This window comes from Perissodus microlepis, chromosome 20 (assembly GCF_051167445.1).
Source record: "Perissodus microlepis isolate ML-2025 ecotype Zambia chromosome 20, ASM5116744v1, whole genome shotgun sequence".
Lineage (NCBI taxonomy): Eukaryota > Metazoa > Chordata > Actinopteri > Cichliformes > Cichlidae > Perissodus > Perissodus microlepis.
Genome location: NC_140480.1, coordinates 22,324,789 through 22,336,125, shown reverse-complemented (window position 1 = coordinate 22,336,125; position 11,337 = coordinate 22,324,789). Strand labels below are relative to the sequence as shown.

General features: G+C 38.2%; 2 protein-coding genes across 3 annotated transcripts; one reads left to right on the top strand and one right to left on the bottom strand.

Annotated features, from left to right (window-relative positions):
- Nucleotides 1-2,556: 2,556 nt before the first annotated feature.
- Nucleotides 2,557-5,326, bottom strand: rpl32 (ribosomal protein L32). Its single transcript, XM_084917578.1, has 4 exons — nucleotides 5,207-5,326; nucleotides 4,541-4,641; nucleotides 4,244-4,425; nucleotides 2,557-2,722 (listed from the first exon to the last, which is right to left on the bottom strand). The coding sequence occupies exons 2-4, from the start codon at nucleotides 4,634-4,636 to the stop codon at nucleotides 2,593-2,595; spliced, it is 408 nt and encodes a 135-aa protein (XP_084773704.1). The 5' UTR covers nucleotides 4,637-4,641; nucleotides 5,207-5,326; the 3' UTR covers nucleotides 2,557-2,592.
- Nucleotides 5,327-5,421: 95 nt separating this feature from the next.
- Nucleotides 5,422-11,165, top strand: ssuh2rs1 (ssu-2 homolog, related sequence 1). 2 transcript variants are annotated; one of them, XM_084917576.1, is made up of 13 exons: nucleotides 5,422-5,851; nucleotides 5,997-6,061; nucleotides 6,598-6,699; nucleotides 7,389-7,464; nucleotides 7,643-7,772; nucleotides 7,908-7,968; nucleotides 8,174-8,295; nucleotides 8,389-8,451; nucleotides 8,540-8,622; nucleotides 8,730-8,822; nucleotides 8,947-9,052; nucleotides 10,377-10,484; nucleotides 10,604-11,165. In XM_084917576.1, the coding sequence occupies exons 1-13, from the start codon at nucleotides 5,829-5,831 to the stop codon at nucleotides 10,742-10,744; spliced, it is 1,173 nt and encodes a 390-aa protein (XP_084773702.1). In that variant the 5' UTR covers nucleotides 5,422-5,828; the 3' UTR covers nucleotides 10,745-11,165. The 2 variants fall into 2 exon arrangements, with proteins under 2 accessions (XP_084773702.1, XP_084773703.1); XM_084917577.1 differs by lacking the exons at nucleotides 5,422-5,851; nucleotides 5,997-6,061 and adding an exon at nucleotides 6,106-6,332.
- The last annotated feature ends 172 nt before the right edge of the window (nucleotides 11,166-11,337 follow it).

Below are 11,337 nucleotides of genomic sequence, written 5' to 3'. Positions count from 1 at the left end.
ACGGGAACAGATGGCAGAGGGCTCAGGGCTGTGGGGCACAGCTTGTCTGCCAGAATGCAATGGAAACTTTCTCTGCAGGGATCCGGCTCTCAACATCATCAAGCAGTACACAATCTGAGCAGGCCAATTCAAGCAATGCCTTTTGATTACATTGTCGTTTCTCTATTGACACAACTTAAGTAATTACATGAGTGTGTCAGCCGAGGCTTTATCAGAACATGTTCATCAACGTTGCCAAACTGACTCTAAGCTCCAAGTTAACTGGTCCAAAACCAGTCAGCCAATACAAGTCAGGTGATAACTGTTGGCTTCCTTTCTATACAGAAGGCTTGAAAAATGTCCTTTATGGCTGAGAGAGCTTTTAGTCAGAGATAATGTCATCAAGCTTAATTTTGGATTAGGCAACACATATGAATCTTTACAGAAAGGCTTGTTATGAACTTGCTGGAGCAGGTTTAACAAATTATGTGTGCTTCTTTTACTTATATATAGCAACAGAAATCCCGAAAAGCCTATGAGTACACCTCACGATAAAACTAAATAGCAATACAAAATGTTTAGGGTACCATTTAAACTACACTGACATGACTTTTGTTCAAGTTATAAATAATATCAAATTGTAAAAAACAAAAAAACAAACCTTATTAAACAAACCATTAGGTTCACTTTTACATCTGTATTAGAGAAGCTTTTTAAGTACTCCTTATTTGTGTTACACTGGACTTGAGTTCATCCACTGTCTGAAAAATCCATATTGGCTTCTTTCCCTTCAGCCGGAATCTCATTTGATTGGTTATCCCTCACAAACAGAAGGTTGAACAGCAAGAGTTGACCATGTAAAGGGCATCCGTTCTCATTTACATTATGCTCAGCATAAAAAAAAATGCCTGAATTACTGAACTTAGGGTTGGCTGAAGTCTGCTCTTTGCGGTCATAAGATTACTTGTACATATATTCAGATCATCTAAATCATAGGTGTCAAACTCTGGCCCGCGGGCCAAATGTAATTAGGCTGCGGGCCAAATTTGGCCCGCGGGCCAGAGTTTGACACCTATGATTTAGATGATTCTGGTCAAACTGTGCTTCATTATTTGTTTACAGCACAGCTACAGTTCCAGGTGACTTCAAGTCAAAAGGATACTACATGTCAATGGCCAGCAGCTTGTATTCAGTTTGAATATTGCAGTAAATGTACCTGGATCTGTTTCTATTGGGTTGTGAATTTGGTCTCACTGTAACATCCAACTTTTAGAGTGGGATAAAGACAAAAAGAAACAAGAGAGAATGGATTTGTAGTTAGAAATCCAAAGTTGCTTCTGTTTTGCCCACACACATTGATGATGATTTCACATCACTAAGCAGGTTATCAAATGTGGACAGAATGTTAGCAGAATCTTATAATTCTCATAAGATTCTGTTTTTGTGTCATTCAATACAATGTGTTTATGTGTGACATACTGATATGAATCATAGTATCTTATGGAATTCCAAAAATGGCTGCCAGGACAGCTGCCACCACACTGATGTGACACACTACAAATCAACTCTTTGATGCTCTGTGCTGAGTCTGCACAATAACCTGCACTTAAACATTCATTTAATATCACGTACACATATACACATACTGTCCCTCAAGAAGACACTGAGAAAAAATAAAGAATAACATTGAGACTGTAACTTTGCCATAAGTCATAGGTGTCAAACTCTGGCCCGCAGCCTAATTACATTTGGCCCGCGAAGCCATACCAAATTACTATTAGAGCTGGCCTACTGTTATTATACAGCTAATATATATATTGTTTAGTATTAAGCTTTGCTTGTTCCATATTCAGTTTTCCAGCAAAACTTATTTGAGTCCATAAGAAAAGATCCATTCTTATATCTGGAGGAAGATTTTTTTTTTTTCCAATAAATGTTAGCCCGCGACTTTGTTCCAGTTTTGAATTTTGGCCCACTGTGTATTTGAGTTTGACACCCCTGATCTAAATCTTTGGACACCTTAACACAAGAATCACGTGTCTAATCTCCCTGTGTCAAAAACATAATATTTATGATTTTTAATGGTTTACGAGTTTATAAATCCAGGATGTCTTTAAGAGGAGGTGGTCTTAAAACAAACATGGTACCACAGGTAACTGCAGTTTGGTCTACTTCACACTGTAATAAGAGTAATAACTGTCCATAAGTTCTGCCCTCCTCTGCTTAAAGTGCAGGTCAGTGCTTCTCTTCAGGTATCTTGCCCCTTTTGTTCTGTTCCATTCACTGACAGGGTTTGGTAAAAAAAAAAAAAAAAAAAAAAAAGATAATAATAATAATAATGTTGCCCAGGGAAAATGAAACCAGCTCTCTTGGGTAAGTATTTCTTAATGTAAGAAATAAACCAATTTTTATTTTATAAATGCACATTTGACCAAATGTATGACCAAAATCTTGGTACTAATTTTGATCTTTATAGTATTACTCCAGGTTTAAATTGGTTTCATATATTCACACAAGTCTTTTTAAAAACAGCCAATTAAGTTCAAAAGTGAAAAAAAAAAGAAGATCCAGAAGCCATTTTCCATTTTTAAGTCTTTATTGTGAATAACCAGTTTATTCGTTCTCCTCACTCCTGAGCCTGGCGTTGGGGTTCGTGACCTTAATTGCCAGCTGAGCTGCCCTCTCCACAATCAGCTTCCTGTTCTTGGAGGAGACGTTGTGGGCAATCTCGGCACAGTGAGTCCTACAGAGCCACAGAATCACATTCGGTTAGTGAAAAGGTGTCTTCAAGGAAATATAAGCAACTGACATGTGAAATTTTTGTATTTATCCCAAATAAAGTAATTATAAAGAGTTTAGTCTGTCACAATTTCAATAAGCACAAATTCAATCACAACTTTATGGACATTAGCAAGATGTCAAAATGTCAAGCATCAGGATGCAGTCCATGTTCTGGCAAAGACAACCCTCTGAAAGTTGTGCCACAAATTACGTGAAAACTATGCAGCTGATCTGACCCTCATCTTTACTGACCAGACTATCATCTCTGTGGACTTATGCTTACACCTGGTACAAAAAATAAGTTATTTTTAAAAAGAAGACGTGAATGAGAAGAATCAAACTGCTCCCTTGAACCACAAACCATATGCCTAAAGTTTGTCTGTCCAATACAGCTAAGAAACTGGGGTCCACATCCTCCCGTAGCAAACAGTCTGAGCAATTAGGGTTCTCAACACGACCTGTCCTATGGGATCAATTATATACCTTCTGAATCAAACTAACTGCCAAAACACTGAGTAATCTCAAAAAAGATCAAGTCTCTGAAAACAAGCTAAGTGGCTTTATTATAGGTTCAAAATCTTTTTGATCCTAAAAAAAAAAACAACAACAACAACAACAAAACAAAAACAAATTTGGGGCTCATATAGTGGCTCAATCCTTCCAGTGTTTGGTCTCACTTGTTGAGGTTTGAGACATGTGACAAAAGTCTGCAGCTACTTCAACATACTGGAGGCAAAAATGTCATTTTAAAAGTCTTCGAGTGGCGACTGATCAGATAGGCTAAGGGTAAAGATGGGGCTTAAAAATTACAGTCCCCTGTTATTTTTCTTAGGTAGAAGGCCAAAAATTTTCAAAAGCAGAAAAACCTCTTTAGGAGGTAATACTAAACCAGCAGCAACTTTCACCAGAAAAATGCCAAGATGACTGAGAATGGAAACATCACTCACTGTTGAACCGGTCAGTGCAACCGCAAACTTTAAATGTATGAAATGCTCATCATCTTTTGCACACATATCTCAGAAAAGTCATCAGCACTATAACATGATAAGTTTTACTTATTGGGGTTTCACTGACTCAAACAGCACCTTGTGTTTATGGACAAATACCACCAAAATGCACAGGCTTCTGCTATATTAAACCAATTTCTTTACTGTACATGATCTCAACATGCATATATGCACAGTCACCGTCTTAGAGGCTTTACCTGACCAAGGAAGACTCCGTAAAATCCTTCAACATACTTTAACTACACAAAAACAATTACTCTAATGTCTCCCTGTAGCTGTCTAATTTAATATAGTGTTTGCATACTTTTAATTATAATAAACTTTTGCACAGGGTAATATTCCAAGACAATTAGTTAATTAGAAGACATTGGGGAAAAACCTATGTATGACACTATTCCAATACAAGCCATTTGGTGCACCATGTCCTCTACATCTACAGCAGCAGTAATCTACATGCATATGCATTCACAACTTACTTGTTGCACATTAAAAGGACCTCGAGCTCCTTGACATTGTGCACCAGGAACTTCTTGAAACCAGTTGGCAGCATGAACTTGGTCTTCTTGTTGCTACCATAACCGATGTTGGGCATCAGCATCTGGCCCTTGAACCTCCTGCGGACCCTGTTGTCAATACCTCTGGGCTTACGCCAGTTTTTCTGTAGGGATATGTGAATAAACATGTAGGTAATATAACTCACTGACATGAGTTAGTCCCCGCAGGTAAACGGTAAACAGTCCAAAACTGATGGGCATCTATGACATGACACTTACCGCGATCTTGACATATCGGTCAGACTGATGGCGGATGAACTTCTTGGTTCTCTTTTTGACAATCTTGGGTTTAGTGAGGGGCCTGAGGGCTGCCATGGTGACTGAGGACAAAACACATAAAAAGACAAGTTAAGCACAAACTCAACATGCCAAGCCTCACTGTTGCTGCACTATATTCTGTCAATTACGAGCTGAAACAAAAGACTTTATGTCTCAAAACATCTACTCCGAGAAGTGAGTCTCAAAGCAAACGTGCAGACCATCGTTAGCTAGCGTCTACGGTAGGCTCAATGTGTAGCTAGCTAGCCAAACCATGCTACTCTACTGTAAGGATTTCACATGAGTTTGAGGTTAAACATAAATACAATTACGTACAAACTACGTTTTCTGTCACGTATTAGATTTATGAGCAGAATATATTTCTATGAGACATTTAGTACAGCAGGCCTTTGCTGAAGACTACAACTCCATTTCACGTCGATGGCGCTGCCAGCCGGTAAGTCTCTTCAGCACCAGCACTTTGCTCAATTTAAGCACATATCGCAAGACAAAACTATAAATCGTAGCCTGTACATATATAATAAATGTCAATGATTCGTGAACCATGTCAGGATGGGCGAATAATGCCCAAAATCTAGCGGATTGTTTCAGATTGTACCAACTCACCCGCCGATGTAAATCCAAAAGGGACTTCGGGGATGGCGGAAGGAAAGAAAAAGGACTTCCGTGAGCATTGCAAAGGATTATGGGTGCTGTAGTCTATCAAAAAAAAAAAACAAACCCCACTGCAACATGCTTTTTGACCCAACCGGATTGTCTTTGTCAAAACTGTTTTAGCTACATATTTGGACTGGTCGTTGTTAAAGTGTTTTGATACCTTCCGGTGGTGCTCTGGGGCTTTTAGCTGTAAATACACCATTATTTGTAACACGCTCCCAAAACTTGGTGCGTACTTCCTGAGCGGATACTTTCTCTTTTGGGGGGAGTGTGTATGTGCTGGGGTGGGGTTTTTCTGTACTTCTCTGAACTATCAATAAAACACGGCAGTTCCTATTTTGAGAAAACCAGAAATCTTTTTTTTAATCCTGTTTGACTGCTGCAACCAGAGCTGGCAGCTGTGAAAAAGCTGGGAACGTAACGCAGGAATGGGGCAATAAAAGGCGAATGATCAGTCTTATGTCACATGATTGATGTCTTGCGATGAAGTGACAGTGCGTGATTCTAGATCACATCTGAAGACTTTGCACGGTGTGACTTTTCTCTCGTAGCTGCCGTGAAACCCCTTGGAATGGAGCGACAGCCTTTTCTGAGGTAATGATCGCGTTATTCTGTATTTCTTTGCTTTAAACTTTAACCCAGTTCGCATTTTATTGTATTTATTAATTTTTTTTGCCCCCCCCCCCACACACACACACACACTCTGATTATCTTAACTTTCGTTTCCCCTTACTTGCAGTCAGCCAGGCAGAGATTATGGAATAAATAATCCCGGTTATATACCAGCAGCTGCGGGGACGCCTGGTAAGATCTTTTACCCTCTTTGTTATTTTCTTACTCATTGATACAGATTGTTGTGATAAAAGTAATAGTTATCATCTTCCGGCTGTGGGAGTGACGTCATCGCGGCGTACAGGTTAGATGTCTGTCGTATGTAGTGTAACATAAGACTGCTGGGGGTGTAATGTCTAGCGAGATTTAAGGAAGTTTTAAGGATGTGAGATCAACCCCTGACTGAAGTAGTTGGTGCGGGAAAAACAACTCAGTATGGATACGAACATGGAGTTGCACAAACGTAAGTCACATTGCACCCTAACAGCTTTATAGGATGTTGTGAAGCAGTGACGTGTAATTTGGACAATGCCCGGAGATTTCAGAGTAGACTGAGTGATGCACAGTGGAGTTTATTTATTTATGTATTTATTTTACAGCTTTCTTTTCCCGGTTTTCTTTTTGGTCTGGCTGTGATTCGTGAAAATGTCAGAACAGGATTGAAATTTAATACAATTTCAAAGTCTGTCTGTGGCTATGAGTGAACTGGTTCTTCTGGTTTGTTTCAGCAATGTTTGCCCCACCCGTTGCTGAGTCCATTGGCCCCACTGCTCCTCCAGCCAGCATGTTTGACAGCATGCCTGGATATGAAGGAACAGTCGCTGGGGGAGGTATGGTATGCCGGACATAGTTTGTTTGCGCCACTATGAATGTCCTATGCAAGGCTCAAATGGTTCAATAAAACTACATTACATAATTTAAAAAAAAATAAAAAATGTGAAAATGATACACCTTGTATGCTATGCTATATTTATACTTAAAAACACACTTTTCCATGAAAAATGTCTGAAAGGGAAGAAGACAATGAATGCAGTACTCATAAATTAATATTTACTTTACATCATGTTACAGCGTACAATCATATAACAAAACAATTATGATGATGAGGTAGCATGCATCAATAATTACAGATTTTACAAATATGTGCATTATTTACCTAGTTTTGCAAGGTTCCCAAATACACACTATATGCTCTACTTTGGGTATACTGAAAATATGAGGTGTTAATACAATCAAATGCGTATTTTGAGATTGTAACGTCTTGTGGGTGTCAGATTTTTCTGCAGTGTTGAAAAGTTGCCCTCAGCTTTGTAAATCTTTGCAAAGTACAAGAAAATGTCAGTATAAAAGATACCAGATCAATATTTATAAATAAAACTGGACATTGTCAGCAGGTTTTTCAGATATGATTAATTGCAGTTCCAGACTCAGAGAAAAACTCAACTGGCCAGACTTTGAGGTCTAGGGTTAGGCTCGTCTTTTTTTTATTGTATGAATCTAAAAACGTTTTGATTTTAAGGTGGATTTCTGCCGCCTCCCATGCCCACATTCCCAGCAGCGCAGCCTGAGCCTGCACTGGATCAACCCCAGTGGAAGTAAGACTCAAACCACTTTCTTTCACCATACTAGCTCATGATATTGCAAAACATTTTCGATGATCGGATTTTAGGAAGCAAAAAAAATCTCAGTGCCTCAGCACCCAGACAACTGAAACTTCATATTAAAAGGGTAGACAATGTGACATACCATATCACCTTCCCTTATTACTGGCAGCATTCCCTCTATATCTGAAAACACAGCCCGGGACGCCTTACTCCTGTTTGTAAAGAGTAAATGCTGCTACAGTTCTGCACCAGCAAAGGATGGAGTGATCACTAACATGGAGCCATTCAATACATATAGGGTAAGATGAAGTAGGCTGTGTTTGGAAAAACCTGCCACAATGACAATCAAAAATAACTGTCTTTTTTTGTTTTTTAACATTACAGAGCATGAATAATCATTAACAATAACCAATGCAAACATTTATGTTTTTTAGTACCGCCTGGACACTTTCAATGAATCCAGATCTACAGAGTGGAGTCACGAACCATACACAGGTACAATGCTGTTTAAATAAGTGTCCTTTTTTAATGTTAAAAAATAGAATTACTCTTAAGTCTGAAGTAACATTATGAATTTCATGTCAGACAAACAGTCCAATAGTCAAAGATGTAGATCTGCTTATCAGCATGTTACAATGAGCAAAAATCATTAGCTTTCAGCTGTCAGCTAGCTATTTAGGATACATTTTATTTGTACCAGGTCAAACGGTGGATGCCTATGCCCAACAACCTCCAGGGCCTTGGGATATTCCTGCTAAAACCCCCCAATTTTTTTTGGACGACAAACAATTTATTAAAGTTCCCTACACATCATCTGTGAAGGTAAGCTGTGGAAACACGTTAAAAATAACTACTTTTACTTTTTAAAAAAATGTTTTGTTTATTTTTATCTCATGATAAACATTGCATTCACAGCCCTGCCATAATTGTTTGGGAATTGGCCGAAAACCATGCAAAGACTGTGCCGGAGCTGGTAATGTAAGTATTTTGCACGGGCCTCAGGAGAAAAAAGGATAAATGATAAAATTCCTAAAAGCCTTTTCTTTTTCTTTTTTTCTGCTGACAGAAAGTTTGCTGGGTGTGTAATGGATCTTGTTATCGTCACGGGAATGATAGGTGCACCCACTGCAGTGGCAGAGGAAGAGAAAAGTAAGCATAAACCACAGATTTCTTATTTTTAGGGTCAAACAGGGTCATGTATTCTGAATCAAATTTTTGCTTTTTTGTGAAGCATACTGATAGTTGTTCTTTTACAGTTGCAGTTCCTGTCATGGGCAAGGATCGAGGCAGTGTGACGTATGCAATGGAAAACAACAGCTCTTGGTTTACATCAAGCTCACTGTGAAATGGTGCACATTGACAAAAATTACTTTACTAGCTTAGCCAGCGAAATAGTCTCTTAATAAGATGAATCTCATTCATATACAATGTAAAGCTGCTATAATAGAAGACTGAATTTCCTCTTGCTTCCAGGACTAACAACACTGATGCCTATGTTGTGGAACAGTTGAGTGGACTTCGGGTGGAAAACCTTAGCAAGGTGTCTGGCAAGGAGCTCTTCAGAGACACCCAGTACATGGTATTCTATCTATGATGATATTACTATCCATATTTGGTGTGATACCTGGTACGCCGCAAGAAAATAATTGAAAATAGATCATTATATATTTGTAACTAAAGAAGGAAAAAAAATACCCAGAAAATTTTCTGTTGATTATAATTTTATTTTAAAGTTTGCGACAGAACAATTTGAATAAGACCGAATAAGTATGGCTTGTTTGGAGGAGATGCCAAGAGGAAGCCTCTTTTCTCTAAAAAGAGCAGCAGCACGGCTTAGGTTTGCAGAGTTGCATATGAGCAAACCACAAAACTTTTGAAACAATGTGCTTTGGGCAGATGACACTAAAGAGAGATGTGTGACTGTAATGCACAACACAGTTTTTGAGAAAACCAAACACAACATATCAGCTTAAACACTTCATACCAACTGTTAAGCACTGTGGTGGAGCGTTGATAATTTGGGCTTCTTTTACAGCAATAAAACCTGGGCACCTTGCAGTCAGTGATGCGTCTGTATAGTACAGTCACATGTGAGGCAATCTGACAGCTAAAGCACAGGGAAAATTGGCTCAAGCGACAGGAAAATGATCTCAAGCCCAGCAGCAAATCTACAACAGAAAGCCTGAAAAAGGAAAAAAGTTTTGCAATGGCCCAGTCAATATCCAGACCTCAACCTGACTAATATGCTGTGGCAGGACTTTAAAAGAGCTGTGCATAAACAAATGACCAAAAAAATTCAATAAACTGAAGCAACATTATAAAGCAACAAAGTGAGAGACTGATAGCAGAAAACGATTACTTCAAGTTATTGCTGCTAAGAGTTGCTCTACAACATACTGAATCATGGGCTGTACTTAGTTTTTCCCAGGACTCCATAGAGCCATGTGAAAACATTCACATGTCTCTATGCAGTCCTGTCCTGACATTTTACATGACTGAATATTTGGAGCATGTGTATCTTTAATCACATTATTATTCTCAGTAATGTTGCAAGAAGAGATGATATGTTAAAACAATATCATTATTTTAGCCCATGTTGTATCTAACACCATTTACTGTACATCAGGTTGTTACAACTAGGAAAACATTGGGGACCACAATGACATCAAACGCATCCCATGAGACCATTGTGTAGGACTAGTTGCTTATCTGCTGCTTTAACTATGCAGTTTTCATATCAACTTATCAGAGCTTATAACTGTATACCTTTGCATTTCTCGTAATGTAAAAATTAAACTCTGTTTTTTAATCCTGCTGGAGCTATTTAACAATAGGTCAGTGCAGTTTACATAGTCACATTAACTCGGTGCTTAACTTAAATTCACTGTGAACACCCTTTGTAGGTATACCCACTTTCAGGATTCCCTGACACTTCGGTGGTGAGTGCTTCTCAGCGCCTTGTCAGTGAGCACCAGGGAAAGTACATGCAGACATCACGCATTCTACAGCAGGTATTTTTCGTCAATATTATATTAAAAAACATTTGTTTATCTATTATCTAATGACTTGGTTAGTTAAAGAATAATTTAGCAGCATGCACCCTACTCATATTTTCTTTCTCTGTCTGCAGCGTCAAACCATAGAGCTGATCCCTATCACCAAGGTCACGTACACCTGGAAAGGAAAATCAAACATCTACTTTGTTTATGGAAACGAATTCAAAGTTGACGCAGATGACTACCCTGCCACCTGTTGCTGTACTGTAATGTAAACACAATAGCTGGGCATATCAGAGCCTTTTACTCTTACTAATTAAACCACTAAAAAGGAGATCATATTTACATACTTATGGTTCTATTTTGGTGATTTAAAAGGGAGCTGTGTGACATATGGGCAAAGATGACATTATCAAAGTTTGATGTAATGAGGCAGTTAAAGGAGGCATTGAATGTATCATCAATGCCTTTTAGTGGAACTGAAAAGGCTTGTCTATTTTTCTTGTTGCATGTAATGTCAAAGGTAAGGGATAGCGATTGTTATGTTTTTGTTTTACATGCAATTTTAATGTATTCACAGTGTAAACTCTAATGATATGTTATATGACTGTTTATGTTAACTGAATCCTTTTGCATTTTCTTTGCAACATGATAGTAGTGATTTTTCTCCCATTATCAATAAAATCAAATTTATGATACTGTCTATTTGTATTTTTTAAAGCAGGGTCATTGTTAATTTAGAAATATATTTTTAACACAATCAATTTCCGGTTGCCGAAGTATGGTTTCTTTTTATTTTAATATGTATGATTGTGTAATATTTGTTTTGAAAAACGAAGCTCTGATTAAAAATATTTCGTAATGTTTT